We start from the raw sequence: 23,481 nt of genomic DNA, 5'->3' as shown, positions 1-23,481 counted from the left end.
CGATCTGCATACGACAAATTTATATATTCACCAGTGTACGCCATTAGAAACAATTTGAGGTTAATATAATATTTTAACTTCACGTTATTACTTATCACACGATATAGTTTACGTGTACAGCCGGCGGCGTGCCCGGGATTTTTCAACGGGGGTAGTGGGAGGGGAGATTAAACAAAGTAAACCAGAATTTGATATCCGTTACCTTATTCCAGGTCGTTATTATACCATATCCCGTAACCACAATAACCTCTACAAATAATTGATACTACACAAAATGTTTCTTCAAAATCGTTTTCAGAAATATCATGGTTTGTACTTGTATTTTTTATTACATACCATTTATACCGTAACACGGCCAATGAGGGGGTGGACCTCCTGGGGTAAACAGCTGTCCTCATATTATCGTCACATTCCTCTTGGCAAAAAAAAAAAATATGATATGTTTCAGTGAATTGTTAAGTATACCTATTATTATTTGTAATTTAAATATTTCATATAAACTCAGTACCACTTTATTCTACCAATATTTTTAATAATATTCAACCTGTAGTTATTTACACATTACAAGTCGTCATTGTAATATTCTTTTTCCTAAACGTTTTCCAATATTATTTTTATCCAAATATTATTATCATTAATTTTTTTTTCAACCCGAATGTTGGTTTATAACTCCAACTCTCCATTCTGACCGTTTGCTCACTCTTTCATTAAGTTCCTTAAAGGATTTGACTCTTATTGTATCACATTTAATTTGTCCTATAATATGAGAGTTTCATTACAATTATTATAATGCTGATACATTCAAATATTTGTTTGCTTTTGTACATTTATAATGAATAATATATATATATTTTTTTAATTTTTTTTATTGTAGAATTTAAAAATAACAGTAAAACATTTTATAACTTATTTATGATCATAAACTAAATGTCTACAAAAAATAAAAAACATATTAGGATTGTATATAGTTTGTATTATGAATATACATCAAAGTATAAATAAATGAATAAATGTTTATGTTTGTCTTAAATAATATATATTATAATAGGTATGTATAGAAGTTCTTGTCATGGTGCATAACGTCGTCGTTGACTCTACGAGGTTTTTTGGAGAGCTTCCAGTTCGCTCTGAAATGTAATATAATAGCAATAATTAACAAGTAACCAGAGTTGTTTTTTTCCTCTCAATAACTTTAAGTTTCCCTCAAAAAGTGCCTCCTACACGATCAATAGCCAATATTAATATCTACTATATTATTATGACCGCTATCTAATTTATTATGAATTATGATAACATCATAGATTGTGTACGCAAGCGTTCAATAAGCACTGTTAAAATGTATAATGTACGGTTGCATGGAAATGTTAATAATTAATAATTATAATACTTTCGTGTAAAGAAATTATTCTTGTGAAATAGATACTTTACGCTAGGCAAACGAAATATTCTGCTTATAATAAGTACCTATACGGTTTTAGGTTTCACACTCGATAATAACGTTATTATTTTATGAATAAATATATTACTGAAGCAGCACGGATATTGCACAAGTACTTAAATTCGTGATTTCCGACGGGAGAGCACGATATCGTATAAAGTTAATGGCGTATATTGCTACCCAGTAATATATGTGCCTATATTATATTACACGATCAAAGCAGTAATTTTAAAAATGTCTGAACACTTATGAAACTATTATAATAGTTAACATATTTTCATTTACCGGACATAATAATATAATAACAATTTATCGTCGTCGTCTGACGTTCTGGTAGAAAAAAAATAGTAGTAAGAAGTGTATAAAATATTATTATTTCGTTCACACCTTGACGCCGTTCAGATGATCGATCAGGCTTTGAATGATGACGTCTTTCACGTAGCCGGAAACTTCCTTTTTAAAGTCCACATCGTCGTCGCCACCCTCGTCCGCCAGATGCGTGGCGCACACGATTATGTACTTGATGGCGCACTCAAAGGCCCAACGCAATTTCTTGGCGTTTGGACCGCCGCCCGCGTGATGGTACTTGAGATCGACTTGGTACTTGGCGGCGTCAGCCCATTCGCCGGCGAACGATTTGGCCCGCTCGTTCACGCTGGATTTGTCGGATACCTGTGCACGGTGGACGGTGATGAGGTGAGGGGAGGAGACAAGACTATACGGTGGCAGGCAGGAAATACATTACTTTAACGGGGATGTATCGTGAACGCCCGTAAAATTATTGGCAGAAAACATCAAAATACGCGGGACAGACAGACAGACGGGACCACGGTAGTCCGCATCATCACGAGTATTGCCGCAGCGACCACCGCGTTAACCGCGGTAATCGTCTGCGGTAATCGTTATGGCAATATATCAATTATTCGGGTGCAGTTGTACCTGTTTCACCAGAGCGTCCATTAACGACTTCAGGTTTCCTTGGAACCCGTCGAGACCCTTAACGGCGATGTCCAGCGTGCTTCCACTGTCCTGCACTCCCAAAGTGTCAAACACTTCAGCGGACAATTGTTTAATGGTATTCTCGTATTCGGTAACCCATTCGAAATGAGCGTTGTGCTAAAATAATATTTTGTTTTTAATTAGATGTTCTGCTAGTATATAAATAGTGAGAACACAATAACATTGTAAAAAATAATAGTAATATCTTTTGTAGCGTTATAGCATTAACAATAATTATCATTATACCTACGTATGTAGTCTGACATTAAATATAGCTATGGCTGGTTACGAATGCGGTAAACGAACGATTAAAGAGAGGGTGTAAAAAATGTGTAATGAAAACGAAACCGGTGATTATATTTTATTTTACTGGCGAGTGGCGGAAAATCCGGGTGGTTGACTTGTGGTAAAAATACCAAAAGACAACGACTATATTTATTAAAACAAACGTCGTTATTAAGTGAGTATATAATATTATTATTACAGACTTTAAACAATTTGAACTTTAACGCGTTTCGGAGAAACGTAAGTCGTAACTTTTTTTATCGCCTATTCGTTGAATGATATATTTTACGTACACGATGCTGACAATAACAATACTATAATAGTGTAGTGTTTTATTTTCGAGTATAACTTTAAAAATAAATATACGAAATGCCGTAAAAGTGCACATACAACACTGTCAATTTGCTTTGTATAATACTTAAACCTTGGCACATCACAAGAATTTAATATTTGTATCTACGCATCAAAAAACATTGTAACAATAATAATATCACATGGTATAATCGTCAAAATAAAAAAAAAGAGATATTTAAAACGAGCGGCTATTTATTTTTGGGCTTTATCGATTGTCTCTTAAACTGCGGATGGCTGCTCGTTTCATTGCACGACGGGTTCGTTGATAACGAAATAAAACGATTAAATGCATTACGCGTTTATCGTTTTTTCATTTATAATGTCTGTTGGTGGAAAACTCTCTAGGACCTAATTATAAAAAAATATTCATCAAACGCGTATTCCCAGTCTTGTGATGTCAGCAGACCGTATTTACACCGCTGTACCTCATATATCTCTGATTATTGTTAGTTAAGTATGCTATTATTTTTCCCATCATAAAATTTTCTCAACTAAAGAAAAACACCAAATATCAATGTACCACAATCCGTAAAAAACTATCTACTACAATCGAACTATTGGTAACAGTTTTAATTAATTACAATTCGGACGGGGAATCACCTATACACGAGGTCTCCCTTCCACATCGTATCTCTAGTCACAAAGTCTACTACAGAAGTCATAAATGACATTATCACAATGACCCTGTAACACCATCATAATACCTTATTATTCAGAAAAAAACAGGTAAACAAAGCGGTCAATAAAGTATATACCTAATATCAATTCTCCGACCAGTGACACTGATCCTAATACAAAATATGAATAATGATCTGTCCAAAGAAAAATAATTTGTTTCCTTTCTATAGGTGAGCTAAAATCTTTTTTTTACTACAGTCATCAGCAAGTCAATACTTAAAAATGACTAATAACGTAATACCTAATATCCAATATTTCCCTTTGTCTTTGAATATTATTTGCAAAAAAAAAAAAACTCAAATAGAAGAAATCAGATATCTATTGAAATCTTAATATGATGTTATTATTACTTATATCTATAATCTATGTATATTTGTCAGGTTATATCAATGGATATTTTTATTATATAATATTTTTTCGATTAAATTAAAAGTTTAATAAATTATAATAAAAAAACACGGGTATTTGCGGCGAGCATCTGAGAACACATACCACGTACATGTTATGGACCACATACAAGGCATAAGGTATTATTATGATAATACAACTTATACTCAACTCCCGAAAAATCTTTAGTTGTTTAGAATAATGTGATAGGTGACATACCTAGTACCTACGTACGTATAACAAATCTAGTTAACACCTATGAGATTCAAAAAAAAAAAAAATTCGTGGAAATATTTCGTTTTTGAATCATGCACAAAAATATGAAAATAGAACAAATGTAATATTATGTAAAAAAATGACCACTGCTTTTTGCAGCTAGTACCTACGCGTAGTTACGCAGAGGAATAATGCAATTCGTTATAGGCTATTAGATTGCATGAACTCGAACTGTTTGAAAAAAAACAAACAGGTACATACAGCGTATTCTATGGTCGGAATTAATGTTTTATACGGTAATCCCCCAATATACTAGATATTATAATATTACAATGCTCGCGTATTGCTGGACTGAAAAAAACAAATGTCGACTATATAATAATGTAGTTGTCTATTAAGTACATTTAACAATAGTTATAACATAATCTGCAAAATATGTATTTACTTTGAGTTTAAGCTCTTTTCGTGTGCACTAAATAAAGTACTTATATTCTAAATTATTATGTATACGGTTTCTCGGTGATCCGACCGGACCAGCTCGGAATATTTGCTACGACTATAATATCGTTATATACGCGTCCCTCGCACTCTCTCTCTCTCTCTCTCTTTCTCTGTATCTTCACTTTACCCTTCTCTCTCTCTCACTCTTTCAATCTCAATATGTATGTACACTGCGCAAGTATGGTGGACAAAAGGTTTACGGTTTACCGGCGAACCCCTGGATGTGCTGTGGTTCACGAGTGACCCACTCGCCCCACACCGTTCAGTTTCCTCTCCGCGTTCCACGCTAAGCCGTAGCCGGACGGTGGATATTAATAATCGCAGACCAACGGCAAACCGATTGGGTCGGATATAATATATACTTTCGGATTTGCATCGAACCACTATTACAACAATAGTAATATATATATTTTTTAATAATATACGTTTATTCAACGTGAATAGACTGCAGTGTGTATACTTGCCGGTACGTCATGTACTATTGCGCACGGGAATCCATCTTCAAATTTAATATTATAGTAATTTATATACATTTCTCGGTATGATTTAAATTTTGAATTCAAAATCCGACGACAGAAAATGTTCCGGCCAATTATTATATGATATTATACGTTGTAACTCTGTCCGAATATTCATTCTATTTTCAGATTTACCAGTTGTGCGTCTCCGGAAAGTAGATATTATATCGTTATTTTCGGCCGCCCACGAATTGAACGACACATGCATGTTATATAATAATATTTTATAATTAAGCTTGCTAGCACACAGATTCAGTATAAGATGATTGACAATAAGTTATTGGGCTTTTTGTGCATCATAATATACTTAATGACACTTTAGTTTCCGGTCGCATTCTTCCTGACTGCTGTTTTTCAAAACGTCAATCATTTTTATAACCTCTCTATCCGCGAGAAAAGTTAATCCTTCATGAGAGTTGACTACAATATAAACACCATCAATTCTCAGCTCACAATATTATTATGTCCATCATTATAATGAACTCGGACTTTGTAGTTGTTGTTGTTAATAGTAATAATATGATATATTATATTATGTAATAATAAAACGGGCTTAGAAGTCATAAGAAATGGCTACGCGTATGACCGCCGAATATCAAAATATTTGGAAACCTACAAAATCTCTCGAATTGTTTTTGAATCAAACTTCGACAGACTACCTGCAAGTTGTGTCTGGGCTTAAAAACAGAGTAGATAGTGCGTTGATAATTTACACGTCGAGACTGACTAATGGCTAATTGCATTGACTTGTGTGATTTTACAAAAAAAACCAGTCGAATCTGCACTGTATATTAAACTAATTGACTTTAAAATAATGTACATGGGGCATAAAGGTATTCTATGTGGATGGTATTTTTAAAATTTAAATTCAATTAGCCACGGTAACTACCCGAAATGCTATTATTTTCAAAAAATAAATGGTTTCTATAAATCAATCATTATCCAGTCTCGTACGTTGTGGAACGTTTCCGGACGTCGGTTGCAATCGCTATTTGAACAGTACGTGAATTATCAAATAAGAAGGCATTTTTTTAAGCTTTATCATGAGTGCATGGTAGTAGGCATGGTTTAATATATAAGACTATTCAATAATATTCACCCCTTCTAATCATCAAATATTTGAAAAACAGAAGTGTTAGCATAAAGGGAGCGAATAATATAATAATTGTGTAAATATTAAATGTGTTTAGTCATCATTGTACTATTACGTATATTTTAATATTTTATGTCCATTTGCTATTTATTTTTGAATATTTTTTTCTATAATATTATTATTATTACTATATCCATGGTCTTTTCATATGATATCAACATAATCTATATGTTATTTAATATATAAAATATTGTACCTAACTAATATGACTTCTAACTCAAACCAATAACATAGCTTACACAGAGTGAAGATTTCAACATACACTCAAATACTTTATTTGTAGTGTTAGTTTTGATAAATATAATAAATAAATAATAATCAAAAAGTATATGATATGGTATGAAATATGGAGGAATAATTGTCTTAGAGGTTTTAAGGGTACACAAAATTGATAAATTCTGTGAAATCCCGTTAAGTTAGCAGTTGGTATCTGATGATAATAATCCTAAATGCAATAACCTGGACCTACTTCAATCATGGTACCTAGTTAAATAAGGGTCATCCTGTAACACTTGAGTATATGAGAGCATTGAAACTCTATACAGCAACTAAACTCATTAATATAATTTTATTTGTACCGCCACCGTCACCGCCAAACTGTATTTACGGCGTTTTATTTTGAATCTGACATTTGATTGAATGCCTATTCATAGTATTATTAATATTACTTCTTTATAAAATATTACATGAGTGTTGTAATGCATGGTGCTGTACTCGTAAATAATCGTATTAATATAGGTATACTTATAATTAACATCCGACTTCTAAACTTGGTAGTTCTTAGAAATGGGGAAGGCTTTAACATAACCTAACCACTCAATTTTCACTCGATAATTATTAAATACAAATCACGGGTTTACTATTCCCAGAAATTCGATTAAAAAAAAAAAGGAGTGATATCCCAATCGAGACCGCACTCCGTCAACTCTGTGCAAAAACATCAGAGTTAAAAAAAAAAGTCACCCAAGGTACAAAAAAAAAAGTTTGTGATCAAAAAAGCTGAGCAATTTCTTAGAGTCATACTCTATATTTAATGGTAGACGGGAAAAAAGCCCAGAAAAAATTAAATATAAATGTGAACACATGTACCTATACTCTACTCCTAATTAGTAATTAATAATTCATAAACTACAGTAGCCAACTCAGTCAATTTTATGAGCGGATACTCAATAAATAAGAAACTTTTTTTTACCTATTTATTCAACGAAAAATTTCAAATATAAATAATTGTATATCTGAACATGGATTATGCTTAACTGCTAATTATATATATAAAAAAACCAACTTATAAGTTATTATAGAAAAAAAAACAAGGTCTAAGTCAAAAAACATTAGGGGTATAAGTATAACATCTTATTTATATATATTATACTACATTTATGCAAACATTACACATGTTAATTATATTTATGTCATTATTTTCATTATAATGTATGATATTTTGTTATATTTACACGCCACACAGTAATTACTAATTTGGAGTAGAGTATACACGTGTTCACATTTATATTCAATTTTTTTTTCTTTGCTTTTTTCCGCGATTCCTGTTAGTATAGTGAATTATTTATAATTGTTTGTCTTTAATCAAAGTGCGTGTTTATTTAATACAAATAATTTAACTCTGGTGGCTACTGCTATAGTATGATGTATTTAAATAGTACCATAAAAATATACGATGCCGGGACGTGAATATTCATGTCGACTTGGATACATTGTATAATTAGTTGCAGAATCATAAATAATAGTAATCGCCAAGTCAAGTTAAATTATTTGTATTAAACTAACACACTTCATTAAATACAAAGCAATTATAAATAGGTGCTGGTATATAGTAATGAATTTATGAAACTACTAAGCCCTTAGCCCCCCTTTTTGGTGTCAAAACTTTTTAACTTGAGTAAATTTTTTATAATTTAGAGATGTCTTTACACGGAGTTGAAAGAGTGTTGTTGCGATTTTAGTTAGATTAAACGGCGTTTTTTCTTATAAAAACCATATGGGCGGGACTGTTGTGAGGTCGTAACATTGGCGCCACGATTGTCAAGGACAATGGAAACGTTGTTAAGTTGAAAACGTCGTAGAAAACATTGGACAATTAATAAAATTATAGGCATACAATAATAATGACGTAATTTTGAACAATACTTTCGGATAGATATTATGGGTATAACAATATTATGATATTTTCCATTAAATTCTTGGAAAAAATTACGGGGAAAAGTCGATAAACGCACGCCAAATAATCAAATACCTACAGCTGCTATTTACGATTGAATGGTCCACGGTACACGCACGTACCTATATCTGTGGAGTTATATTTGCAGTCAATCGACATTGTTAACATTTAGCAATAAATCGCTTCCGATCGACGTGCGTTTCCGGGATTTCGATCATGGAATATCGTACAGTAGCATTACAATAATAATATAATAACGCAATAATAAATAACACGGATGTGCTGCACATTACATGTCTACGGTTGTTTTTTGTTGCTATTATTGTCGTGCACCTATAAATAGTTTTTTCAGTTCTAAAGCGGGACTTGATTTAAAATAATTTTTATTTAATAAAAACAAATACTGAGACATACTCAAAAGTACGCGTTATTACTTATTGGGTTTCGAATTCGGTTACCAAATATAACGTACCCTGTCGACCTCGTAATCCCCACCTCCCGTGCAGCTTGAAGCAACACAATATATTAGTTCGACGAGTGATCACGGATCTTTGCAATTATTATTTTTTGGTAGTGGTGGTTACGAACGCATTATACTCGGTGCTTGTATTGGGAAGGGGGGATTCATTACCTGTTCATTAAAAAAAATGTTAATTATTCGTACTCCATCTTAGTATGTCTATCCTAATCAATAAGTCGTAAAAATATAATTCTGGTAGGTACGCACAACTGTTTGCAGCTTTGGGTCTCCCTCCCAATTTGTTCCTACAGTTGAAGCATTAGATTTATACCGCGGTTGGGCGGTTGGTACCGGAGGAGTATACCGTTCGTTATCCTGCCTATTATGAACTATACTATATCACAAACGAAGTGAATTGGGATTCGGTAGGTATTCGATACAATTTAGTAATTAAGTAACAGTCGTATCGATAAAATCTACAAAAATATTTTATCACAATAAATTATTATAACAACATGATAGTACAGCTACGTATTTTATAGAATGCACTTACTTTTACGACTTCGTAGTCGATTCCTTCCAGACACTTGACACTGTCGGGCACGCAGGTGGTAGACATCGTATAGGTAAAACAGAAACGGACAGCAAAAAATAACTAAAAAAAACTAGAGCGTTACGATAACTTCGGTGCAGATGCGTCCAACTGATGTACAGCCGGCAATACGACCACTGCGATAGTGCGACATTCGTGCCGCCGACGAAACGGAACGGCGGCGCCACTTAATATTATTTCAAACACAACTCTATGTGTGCGATGACGTCAGTGACGTCGGTAGTAACCGCGACCTTGGTAAGCGGCGGCGGTGGCAGCGGCGATAAAAATAGACACATTAATAATAAATGATTACAACGGCAATACAATACCGGGCGTATCGGCACTGTTATTTAATCATTTTTATCCCGCAAAACGCGGTAGGTATAATAATATTATATAAATTACGATCCAACGGTGATTCATGTTAATATCGTTGGTCATACAAAGTCCGAGGCGTGGACCAGCAGCAGCAGTAATTAAAATATTCTGTATAGTATACGTTATATTTTTAATTTTTTCGATTTTCACCCTCTATTTACCCAAGTCCAAAAAACTTTGATTGGGTTCCTCACGTTTCGTTTCAATTTATGTGGTAGAGAGGGCGGTTGTTACAGATTTCCTGCAAAAATGTACCTTTTCGTTTGCCGTGTACCGCGTATAGTGTATAGTGTATAGTGTATACGCTATTCCGTTTTTAATCGAAACAATAGTAGTTGCAAGTTTGATTAACCCTTAATTATGTAGATTTAAAAAAATTAATTTTTAATATAACTTTTCTTTAAATTAAAATAGTTGAGTAAGGGAGCAATCAATTTGCCCGTCAGGTAATAATGGTTGCATTGAAAACTTTTTTTAAAATCATACATAATTATGCGATAATACTAAATGTTATTTATATTAACATTTTATACAAAACCCACAGTTTTAATTGCTACTTTGAGATCGATAAGAAATATAAATTTTTAAACTCTTAGCTAATTAAAAATGTACAGACAGCTTATAGTCATGTTTACCGAAAACATAAAATAATATATTATAATAATAAATTGATTAGTACTTCGGGCCACCGATATCGTCCGCGGCGTGTGCATCGACGACGTTTGATTGCATAGTAGCCCAGCTGATGATAATATTATGCATAGTTAAGGCGGTGGCGCTGACTGATTTAATATAAATTATATCAATCAACTGACGGCGGTACGAAACACTACCTAAAATAATATACAGTGCGACCGGACACTCTCGGACACTTTTGCGATTTTGTCCGCTATTCAGAAAGTTGGGATTGTAGAAAGTTGGATCTCGCGTTAACTCCCCTATTGGGAGGTGTCTGTTAGAGAAAGTTTCACTGTATGTGATAATTTTCGAGCAAAAAAGCGATCCAAACCAATTGTGACGATAGACTTTGCAAGCACAAGTGCTGTAAAACTCCAAAAATAATAAGCCCCTCCCCCCAAAAAAACCACATACGACTTCGACGATCGTGGTGAAAGACAAAACAGTCCTTCTCCCCTAGCCAACGATAGTAGACGAACAGGCGTCAACTTAACGCATGGGATGCAGCGTCTGGCCAAAGTACATAAACTGGCTATACCATAAACCGGCGTGACGAAATGGGCGAACCAGTGACACGATAAAGCACGCGGTTCCGGTTACCGCGCGAGTGACCAAAACGTAGTTCAACCAAATTATCCTGGCGTGACGGCTAAGACGCAGCTCTGACGGCGGGTGGGGTGCCGAGGAAAATATTTTATTTCGTTCTCGGAGATTTCGGCTAATCTATAAAAATCAGAAGAGCAAATAAAAAAAAAATATATAAAATTTATTTCGGGACAAAAATCTCCTGTTACAACTTACAAGTACCAACAGCAGTCTACAATTAATACGTTTGGTCTTATGTAAAGATAACTGCGGTATCTAAGGAACTAAGAATAAAATCGAAAGTTCAATATGCCGAGCGATGGGTGCCACAGCACCCACCCTCACCCACTAAATCCGACACTGAGTCCAACGGTCATGGCGCGACGGCTCGGACGTACAGCGGGCGGGGTGACCAGGAAAAAGATCTCGGAGGTACCAGCTCTACATCTCCTGTCTCTATCTCTCACTGGTGCTTGTCGGCAAGACACACAAACCAGCCGTCAGTTCGGAAAGCTACAATATTAACTTTGTTTCCGAATAAACCCTAAAGGTATGCATAATATTATATTTTATACTTTAATACAAAATTATATAATGTCGGTTTTTTAATTAATGTAATAAAAACGGTTATGTAAGTTCGCTTGATATTCCTGAAATACTTCATAATAATATCTGTTACCACGAATAAGAAAATGAATTCGAAATAACAAAAAAAAAAAATATATATATATAACATTTAATATTTCAATTCTTATTTCTTATAAGTTATAACAAGCTAGGAGTTACTAAAATCTATTTTTTCGTTTTGGTAGAAAATGGAAGTGAATATTATTACATTATTGTGAATGGCTTTAAACACAGTATAAGGTCGTTTTTGTTGGAAAAAGCCGATGCCATATTTACGTGAAGTATATATACTGTCAAAACTATTTCCAAAGTTATTTATATATATTTTTTTTTTTATTAATTTGTAGCCAATTTAAAATTGTATACGCGAATTTTTCAAATGCTTTTTTTTAAATTAATCTTCAAGAACATTCCAAACATATTGATTTATTTTCTTTCTTTTTATTTTTGACATTTATTTTTTATGTGCGTGTACCTAGGGCATCCCATTTTCCGATATTATTAAGTGTTTTAGGTCAATATTATTCCGAAATCAAACTTTTTTTGACGTTTACATTACACGTTACACATTTATAGTAAAAAACAATGAAGCTATAATAAATGATAGAATAATCAAGTTGATTAAAACAACATCGTATAGTTAATTTGTAGTTAATTCATAACAAAATACAGTTGTTGTACCTATACTCTAACTGTAAGTTATAACATAATATATAACTATACAAAAGAGCAATAAGTACAAATAAAATTAACTTGAAAACGAATATGAAATTATGAAATAAATTACAACTTACATTTTTGACGAGTTAAAATTTAAAAAAATGTATGGATTCACATAATATAGTAAATTGACATCTAAAAAATATTTTTAAAAAATGACCATTTTATTTATTTTTGTAAAATAATAACCCTCATCGGTATTTGTGTTACATTATTTAGTTCATATTATATTATATTGCAGGTACCTACTTATTATAAAAAAGTTTCAGATTGATTTGTATTGTTTATTTTCTGCCTACTATAATATTATTATGGAATCGATAGCCTTTATAGGCAATCACCATAGGAATTGATTTTAAAAATATGGAATCGATAATTATTCCCTGATTAATTGACGAACTAAGTTTTAAAATAATTTTTCCGGCTTGAGTACTGACCATTGTGGGTAATATAATTACAGTCACTGAGAGATAGGATGTTGAAATCGCAGGTAATTGACAGTAGGGAGGAGTGATAAGATTTTGTTTACGAATCATATAAACGTCTGTCTGGGCTTTAGTAATAATTATTAATAAATTCACGGAGAGGTATGAAAGTAAATAATTTAAATAATAAAATATGGCAATAATACTGCGGCGGTGTACCTGTCCACACTAGATTTGGGTAATTTATTATTTTTAAATTTATTTTCCGTGACAGACTATGAAAATAGGTATACTATTAAATTCAGAACCTGAGAGTTAAATTTGGAAAGGAACGATTGACGGTGAGCGTATATATACGTACGACTGTTCGAAGCGACGTCCGTTTAGACAATCTAACCTTTTTTACCCTTTCTTTTTCATCCCCGCACGAAACCGAGAGCGCAAGAATCGATACGATAGATTCGGGAAAACGGTTATTGCTGCTGAATCGATACACGTGCTGACGACGACTCGGCTGGATAAACGGATAATATTCGAAAATGCCCCCAAACGTGCCCTGCCGCATTTTATATAATATACCTTTATACGGTATACGTGGAATAATTTTTTTTTCACCGCTTTTGGCGAGAGTTGTTTGTTGTTCAGTTTGTTTGTTTGTTTTTTATTTTGTTTGTTACGAATTTCGTCGATTTCTCCGCGACGCCGAGAGAGCGGCTACCGTGCGATGACAATAATAATAATAATAATAATATTTCTACCTGCACCACTCGGTACGGTTCGACGGTAATTGGCTCATTCGCAGAACACTGCTGCATTAGTCGTATAATTATAATGTGCCAGTTAAAACAATATAATATACAAATACCGACGACGTGAAAATAAGAACTCGTAGCCAGGAAGGTCCCTATTTGTACCTACAGTAATAATAATAATAATATGATTATTATGACGTGTACGCATCACAAAAGGGCGGATTAAAAATGTGTAGGTAGGTATATACCTATGTACGTAAATACGGGGAAAAACGAATTAATCCATCGAACGACTCTGACTTAATATGTTATTCGAGCATAAACGTCATTATTCCGCCATATAGACATTGCCAACGCGTTATTATAACATCATGCGAATACACAATATTATTATAATTATAATATTACTCGCATCCGTTTTCCTACGGATGTGGGTAGGTAGGTTAGGGTACTATTGGTATGCGGTTGTGTGGCGGAAAGTTAGTTTTCGAATCGCGAACATTCCGTAAACATTAAAAATTCATTTTTGTTTTATAAAACAACATTTTAAGTGCCTATATACGAGTTTTCCGTTCTTGTTTTTTTGTTTCTCGACATTGCAGGTGGTGACACAGTAATTTTCTAACAATATTTAAGACACAGAATAGGTAAAACGGGAATGGACACACCAAAAATATACAGTTTTCAAAAACAAGCCTTAAACAATTAGTTGACTTACGAACAAACTGAAAAAAAAACAACTGTAACTCAGAGTGGCCGTCTGCAACATGAATTAGAACATTTTGTTGCGTGGCTACACTGGCACTTTAACTGTTCACGGTTTTTGGAGAGTGTCCATTTTGATTTCGGCTATATTGTGTATAAGGCATAGGGACACAGAGTAACCGTTTCTCTATGGTACAAGGTACTTAAGTACCTAACAATACCTGTACGTCCAATATTATATAAGGTTAGCAGTTATCCACTCTCTCACTGTAATATAATATGTAAGTTCTTTGACAAATATGTGTAAGTACTAGTACAATAAGATAGAGTTCAGACGCTAAATTTTTTAAGCACAATCGTTTTTGAAATTTATAAAGTCATTGATTTCTTCCTTTTTCTTTTTGTCATTCCTAAAAGTATATATTATATTATGCAATATGCATATTATTATATTTATATATACATTTTATTTTTGCTGCATCGTGATAAAATATAACGAAACTAAATAAACTAAAAGCTACAGAAGTCTTATAAAGTTTTGATATTCGTTGAAAATATTATAAACTCGGATATAAACGTATATATTATACATAGATATATATTGTTGATTATAAATTTGCTCGGAAAAAGACAGCGTTACAAGTTTAAAATAAAAATAACACGGTAAATGAACAAAAATCCTTTAGCGCAAGAAAGCGCTTAGTCTCATTTAATGCATTTTTTTCATTATTGTATTTTTTTTCTCTGTACGCCAGCTGCAGTATAAGTAACTATTACTGTTAAATTCGTTTCATAAAAGCGTGTGTATATAAGAAAAAAAAAAAGAAATCACCGACGAAAACGTTTAGTTTATTTTTTCTCTGCGATATGTAATTTTGTATGCGAGATGTAACGAGGTATCATGGACGTGTGTATTGGTATACTATGGTGTTGTGTGTAAATTATATAATATTTAATTCACCAACTCGATTCAGTCTGCTAGAAAATCATCATATATCGGCATTTGGCCCTGAGAACAATATTGGGAGTAGGATATTATTATACACGAGATAGGTTCCTAACTGCCAAAGTACATATGTAATATAATAATAATAACATAATTATTAATTTGCATGTGAACCCAATTATATCTTCGAATCGTACACACAATCTCATAATATGATTATGTTGTTGTTGTTGTTGTTGTTTCTCTTCAGTAGTTGTATGTCTAAAGATATTATAAATGTATGTGTCTGAAGCACGTGTATAGAGGATTCTATAGACAGAAATGACATTTCTTCAGTATAGTTGATTCAAATAAAATAAAAAAAAACCTACAGAATGCACTGGACACTTAACTTAATTAGTGCTGTCATAATTGATTTAAATGTACGCATTTACCGTTACAAGTACAGCGCATCACGGTCGGGGGAAAAATAAATCAACCCTATATATCGACCTTTTAGATATTTTTAAACAGGGGTGAGCATTAAACTGTTGTGCAATAGTCTCTTAAACCCACATAATATTACGCGGGTATATTATATTATACCGTTTGAATTTCCGATAATCGTCCTCATACAGTCCTCTATAAATCCGTGTTAAACCAGGCTTTTGGATCCGTATGAAAGTTTTGATTCTCTAAAGTGCAAGGTGGCATATCAGTACTTCAATATAATATACTATGATAGTATTATAGCTTGAAGCCCATATTATTTAAAAATAAAAATAAAATACAAAATGATTAATGATTTCCATATAATACTAATACATTCAAATCCATATATACATATTTGTATATTTTATACATATTGTAATAGTCGTCTACTGCCTACTGTCTTGCCAGGAAAAAAATTGTGATTGAATAAATGTTTTTTAAGTGTACATCATCTTATATTTTAATTTATAGCCATCCCTGCGTTGACAGTGAGACTAGTTTGTAATTATGCGAGTAGTATATTATTATTACTATTATTTGTTATAGTAGTATATTACTAATTATAATAGTAGCTTTTTAATGTAATATGTTACCATTTGCTACAATTTAAATAAACAAAAAGAATATTATTTTTTTGTTGGCCGAAAAAAAACTTGTGAGCTACCCTTTAGTTACTTTTAGAATTGAAAATAAGTACCTGTTCCACGGAGTACTCTTTCATTTATAAAAATAATCAAGATAATCGGATGATTAGTTTCAGAGAATATGCGTGACAAAATTTTAATTTTCATATTTATGTACAGGGTGATTCATCAAGTATGCTCAACTCCTTTTTTTCTTCAGTAATGCAGTTATTCAAAATCTGATTTTTAAAATTTTTAAATATACTTTAAGATCATATTTTTAAATTCTTGAGATTTGTTGTACTACTCAAGGAGTGTAATGTGAAGATGCAATCTTTTTGAGTTATTTAACTTTGTGTTCCAACAGTAAAAAATCTATAGTAATGAGCTTATAAGATGTGGGGATCACTGTGATTTGAAAATTATAGTCATTAATATTTATCTATTGATATTAATAATTTTTAAAAATGGCCCAAGTATAAGAAATATTAGATCCAATTTTATGCCTATTTTATAATTATGTAAAATGAGTTTTATACTAACATTTTAATTACTAAGAAACTACTCATTCGGATTTCGCACAAACATTTTCAAAACAATTTACCACTTATTAGTTTATAGTAAAAGAGGGGGTGTTCATTTCAAAAACAAAAGTTTGTATCACCATAGAATAAGTAAGTACTTGAAAATATTATGGTATTTTTATATATTTAATAATTCCAAAAATCAGAATTCGAATAAACTCATTATTAAAGGAAATGGGGGTGAGCATGATGGGTGAAACACAAGCATGATACTCTCTATATATAGATAGATAGATAAAGGGGAAAAAAATAGTGATAAGAATTAACACAAAATAGGTAGTTGGAATCAAAATCACAAAAAAAAATACGAAATAAGTTCGTCAGGACAACTACAGCAGCTGGGTACAAAGCTTTAAAATAAAGGACAACCCTATATAATACACAGGCCTATATATAAGTCAGTGGTCACTCTAAAATAGTATTTTATCGTTCGTACAACGTGCAATAATAACATAATACAAACACACACACGCACATACATACGACAAGCTTCCGATCAGACTTCAATATTTCGAAGAAACGCCAAACCGAAAGTACCTAAGCTACGTGCAAAGAGTTGTAACGTAACACAATATTGATATACATCGTCTGCAAATTTTTTATATTTCTAATGGTACCAATGTAGCTATATGGCTGCATGCCATAAAATATAAAAATAGTTTACAAATATTCAGTGGATTGACAGCCAGTGGAATCAGTGTATAAACAAATTCGGCCGAGTTGATACGAGGTGCAATCGATAGATTTCTGACAGGTAAAAAGGTCGTTTATGCACAATTGATATAGGTAAGCCCACAGCAGCTGTATATCGCTATAATATTATACAGGCATGGGTAGGCCGTAGGTCCACACTATATAGTATATACAGTCTGTTTGGTTACATAATATAGTACTTAATACTGTCGAAGTCTCGATTGCTTCGGCCCGCCGTCACTGGAAAATGGTAAAGCCAATATTATAATGATGTCGACTGGCTGCTGCAGAAGGTTTCACATAATAAAATAATATCGTTTACATAATATATTATTGTTATACGTAGCATATTGTTGTACGAGCGAACCACCCGATCACAGTAGTTGTGGTCCTATGCGGCGAGTAAATTTGATTACATATTATTGTTATTTCGTATAATATATTTAGGTAGGTACCCATAAACGGTGTATCGAATGAACGAGAAGAACAAAACAACCGATATACGTACATACGGGGTGATCATTTGACGTAGATACCTCGTTTTTAGAAAGAAAGTATACCTAACTAATGTTTTTTTTAAATATTTTTTTACATGGTTTTAAGTCGTTACTTATAACGAAGTTTTTATTTAAAAAAATATGTGTATTTTTGAAAAAAATTTGTTTCTCAACGATTAGAAATCACGTAAAATCGTTTTTTTTTCGGAAACATTTATACTTTTCAAGACTATGTGTTTTCAATATCAAAACAATCACCCTGTACATAAAATATGTGCCTGCATAATGATATATGGAGGGCGGCGGCGGTCCTATACACATCTGTGTATATAATATTCGCATACACTCCGTGTGCTCATTTTATTCGATAAAAACGATTCCGCAGACGGTAAACAATCGCATTGCAAAAAGGTAGGTAACCTTACCTCCCATACGATATCCAATAATATATATCGAAGCTATGCTGTAATAATGTACCAGCGTGCATTATTGTATTATACAATCGGCCACTCTATACTGAAACACTGAACTCGACAACACGCTCTACGAGGCGGCGCTACAATCGTCGCGAGGACTTAATATTTTTATGTTTCGCTCTCTCTCTCTCTCTCTCTCCCCAGGTCTCTGCAGCAGCTGCTCCATCTGCGGTTTTCACGAATGAACTCTTATCACAATTGATTCGAGGGCGCAATGCGTGCCCACACGGTTTTTCGTATGGGCGGGTTGGTCGGCGGGATATTGAAAAGTTATTGTCGCGACATTATATCGAAGAGCTGATACACAACAGTTATTATGGGCTAAAGCTGTCCACGTTAGCAAGATTATAATGTTGTCAATTATTTTTGAAATTATTATAATAATTGCCAACAAAATCCACCAAAAATAATCGTAAAAAAAATGTTAGTGCTTATTATTCTGATTTTTGCAAATCTTAAGTACACTTAACGGTCATATTGTAATGTTTTCAAATCTTTAATTTGTTTACCTTTTAAAGAATACCTTGCATGGTGGTACAAACTTATTTTTTTTCAAATATGGGAACCGCCATTTTTTTACTAAAACTTATTATCTAAATGATTTTTTTTAAAAATATTTTTGCACCTAAATCGAAATTTTAATGAGTAATTCTGGAATATTATTAAATTTGTAATATTAATGATAGTAGACTATAATAATTAATAATTAATAATAAGTTAATAGTCAACTCTATATTATGATAATATGTTTAGAAGGTAAGTGGGCCAAGATTATTTAAACAATATTTTAAGAAACATTATCCTTCATACTAAAATATTAAAAAATAAAAAACTTTTAGTTCAAATTTGATTTATATGGTTCAAAAAAAAAAAAAAATCGTCGAATTAAAAATGTATTAACAGTAGAAAAAGTTCGTTCTCATTTGAAAAAACAAGTTTGTTCCTACCACTGTACACGGGAAATATGAAAGTATAGCCGCTTTCAGTGTTTTATTCATAATTCAGTAACTTAGAATTCCAAAAAATGTATTAGTAAAGGATTACATATTTACATGGGGTTGACCATGCTTTGTGAGTCGCCCTGTATAAAATTATACGAGTAGGATTGAAATAAGGTTATCAATACAAAAAGAAACAAATCGATCTTCGACGAGAGTTTGTTGAATAAAACTGTTATTAAACTGTATAGTGAATGTTTTCCCTTCGCAATGTTGACATTTCATAGTTGAAAACGTACTAAGGCTAAGTACAAAAACTTGACCCCAAAACGCATTACAATATTGTGGTTGAGATGTTGAAATTCGACAAGAAAAAATTGTATATAATATGAGTGCCGCTACAAAGAGAATGATGTACTTGTTAGTAGAAAAGGAGATCAGATAGCGTTACAGCTTTTTGAAAAGCGAAATCTGCTTATTTTTTAATAGGTAGTCAAAGAGCCGGGAGCAGATGAAATTGTTATCAATGTTCGTCTCAAAAGACCAAATGACATTGAAATATTAAACGTATTATCTAATGGCTAATGTGTAGTAATAATAATAATAATATAATATTAAATAATTAACTTAACTTGTTTACTTGTGTAACGACGTGTAGCGACCATAATACATTTAATTTAAAAATTCTAAAATTACTTATTAGCTTTAGGAAAAATATAAAGCCAAATTAATTATAATTTAGGAAAATACTAAAATAAAACCTCTCGGTAAATTTTAGAATTTATAATGGTTGGTTTTATCATAGAAATAATAATTATTGTATGTTATGTATTCAGCTGTACCTATAGGAAGTACGAGATGTTTTTTTTGTTTTATTAAATAACAGCTAAGTGAAAAATAATCAAATATAATGAAATCGCTTCGAAATACACATCATTTTATGGCATTATATTATATTATTCGGGTTGTCACAACCGTACAAACTGAATATACCTAGATTGACGTTTTCAAATTTTGTCGGTGACATTTTATTTTATGCATCGATCGTTTCGAAGACTGTAGCAGCAGCTATAACGCCCGGACACAACTTTAGCTTATGAAATAAACTAAATATTCCGGTTCAGGCAAGCAACCTTCCAAACCGATCGCTGGGCAACGCAAAAATCCGGAGCAACTTTTCTGTGTAATGAAAAAAAAACTTAAATAACAATTTATATTGAACAATAATAAATTAAAAATTAATACATTTTCTATTTATTTTGGTCGTGTTAATATCGAGCTTTTGATTCAAACTGCACAGCTGTCAGATTATTATCGGTCATATAATTATTATTATTTTGTGTGGAAGGGCGGCTCGAAATCCGAAGAGTTGGGTTGTTGAAAGTGTTCGCACGGAAGGGAAATCAGCAAAATATTGCTGTATTCAATTATTTTCTGAAATTACAACGAGTAATGCATAACGATTGGTAATCTTGTATTGTCGGAGGAAAACTAAAAATAAATCGACTTGAGCACGTTCTCCGTCGGTCCATTTCTGGAAAATGATTGAAGCCGTGCTTCGGGTCCTGGGAAATGTCCCAGTTGCGAATTCCTCTCTCCCCACCACCACACTGCTGCTACAGTACCAGCTACGCCATGTCCATCATCGCTGCCCCGGAATATTTCGTATAAAATACCGAGTCAGGTGCATTCTTAGAATGTTTGGATACATAACAATACGAGTTTATATATATAGGTAAGTGGTAATACGTACAACTCAAACATAATATGCGTACTTATGTTGATCAATTAATTCGGTATTTGGTTTGATGTTTACTTCGGTGAATGGATAGCAGCTCTACGCCGCGGGAAGGTTTAAAATTAATACTAAATACAACGACTTATCGCACATATTGCACATTTAACCGAATCATCGTAATCCGCAGGGACTTGTGTGTAGTGGCTGAGTGTGATAATGAGTGAAGGTTTTTTTTATAAAAAAAAAAAAAACAATTTTGAATACACTGATTCAAGTCCACGCCATACTGATTCAAAAAGAAAAATTTACATTTCAATGAAAATTTGGAATACAATACGTACCTATACTGTAGCTAATGTCACAGTGGTGGAAGACGTCATTATAATACCATTGACGTCGTATAATTTTAGCCATTATAGCGACTCGAAACAATATATTATTTAATAACATTAAAACGGTTTAATGGATATTTAGTTTTCTTTTAGACACTAAAAGATCTCCCAGCATATGTCGTCTACGTCCAACAACCGTGCAACATGGCAAATTTATGTTCGACATTCCCGATTTAGTGTAGCGAGCTTTAATAATTGAGCGAATCGACCCATTATAAAACTCAAAGGGAAGAACATTATCTGTGTTTTCTCGTGGATTTCGAAGCTGTATTAATTTTTAAACGAGTTATCAGAATTTTTAACTGCAATATCAATATTTTACATACTTCCCAACTCATTACCAACTAGAAAAATTAAAATGTTACAAAAATAAAACCAATAAAAAATACGTAAATATAATATCGAGTTCTCAAATTCAATATAGTTTGGTAATAATATTATCTATTCAATGTCGAATTCGTTTGGAATGGACAAATAAATAAATTACTGACATCCACGAAGTAAACAATTGCAGCGGTGGATGCGCCTCATCAGCTTTTTGACCATGCAGTAGTGGTCGAATCGTGGGACACCTCGGGAGTGCTCGAGACAGTGTTGTACAACTGTTGTCCTTGAAATACTCAAAAAAGCATTCTCAACTCGCGAGGCCCATATTGTTAAAGCATTACTCTATTAAGCGGAGCCTCATTTAACCGGGGGAAAGGGGAGTAATTTTGAGGTGATTTGAGGGATGGCAGATTTTTAGAAAATATTTCATATTATAATATTATACGTTCTCCGTTACGAATTTTGTATTACATTTTTAAAAAATAATACGACATTATACTCTTTAATATTTTATAACTAACGGAGAAACGTATTAAAATATATTTCTGCTGTGTTTGTGATAGCGAAAAAAGAGAAGTGAAAATCATATGATATTTTTTAAAAATATGTAGAGTTGGCAAATTGTATGTAGACCCGGGCCGTCAATTTGGCTTAATGCTGCACTGCTATTAAGACTGCGAATGAGGAAACAATTATGATTAATGCCGTGGAATACCATTACGCGCAGCGATCGCAGTTTTGAATACAGGGAGACGAGTACGACGGTTTTCTCACACCGTGACTGACAAGACGAACACTGTGTATAATATAACTCTGTGCGGCGGTGTAAAAGCCATACCTATCCATTGAAAGTAATTCAGTAGAATTTGCATTGGCATTTAGCAAATCGCGGTATAGTACGATACGGGTGGGCACATAATATACATAAGTAAATATATATATATTGTACGTACAACGTACATTATACAATATATACATACGGCATGTACGTATAACGTACGTGGTATATACATACATACGTAATACATGTTATAACGCAGTATGTAATGTGCATAATATCAGCTACTTTACGCCTCGGCACACACGACGCGTTAAACCTGTGTAGCCCAGCGACTTGTAAATCATACACCGACTACGAGTCACCGGAAATTTGCATATTTGACTTT

At 32.8% G+C, this 23,481-nt stretch overlaps 2 protein-coding genes across 2 annotated transcripts in view; both read right to left on the bottom strand.

Annotated features, from left to right (window-relative positions):
- LOC111026478 (neuroligin-1-like) overlaps positions 1 to 23,481 on the bottom strand; it is a 278,641-nt gene that overhangs the window by 164,609 nt on the left and 90,551 nt on the right. The gene's annotated exons all lie outside the window — the stretch shown is intronic.
- On the bottom strand, positions 1,031 to 9,933 carry LOC111026480. The gene is made up of 4 exons (XM_022304579.1): positions 9,719 to 9,933; positions 2,378 to 2,554; positions 1,826 to 2,110; positions 1,031 to 1,127 (listed from the first exon to the last, which is right to left on the bottom strand). Exons 1-4 carry the CDS (start codon positions 9,782 to 9,784, stop codon positions 1,095 to 1,097), a joined length of 561 nt encoding a protein of 186 aa, XP_022160271.1. The 5' UTR covers positions 9,785 to 9,933; the 3' UTR covers positions 1,031 to 1,094.

The sequence above is a fragment of the Myzus persicae genome, unplaced genomic scaffold (genome assembly GCF_001856785.1).
Source record: "Myzus persicae strain clone G006 unplaced genomic scaffold, MPER_G0061.0, whole genome shotgun sequence".
Classification (NCBI taxonomy): Eukaryota; Metazoa; Arthropoda; class Insecta; order Hemiptera; family Aphididae; genus Myzus; species Myzus persicae.
The sequence above is the reverse complement of the archived record's forward strand: the minus strand, read 5'-3'. Positions and strand labels throughout refer to the sequence as shown.

Bases quoted from the DNA above. Each gene is read 5' to 3' on its own strand.
- LOC111026480 (XM_022304579.1), bottom strand. From the start codon at position 9,784: ATGTCTACCACCTGCGTGCCCGACAGTGTCAAGTGTCTGGAAGGAATC. The intron at 2,555-9,718 runs GTAAGTGCATTC...ATATTATTTTAG, and splicing joins TCGACTACGAAGTCGTAAAA to CACAACGCTCATTTCGAATG. The intron at 2,111-2,377 runs GTACAACTGCAC...CACCGTGCACAG, and splicing joins TGGACGCTCTGGTGAAACAG to GTATCCGACAAATCCAGCGT.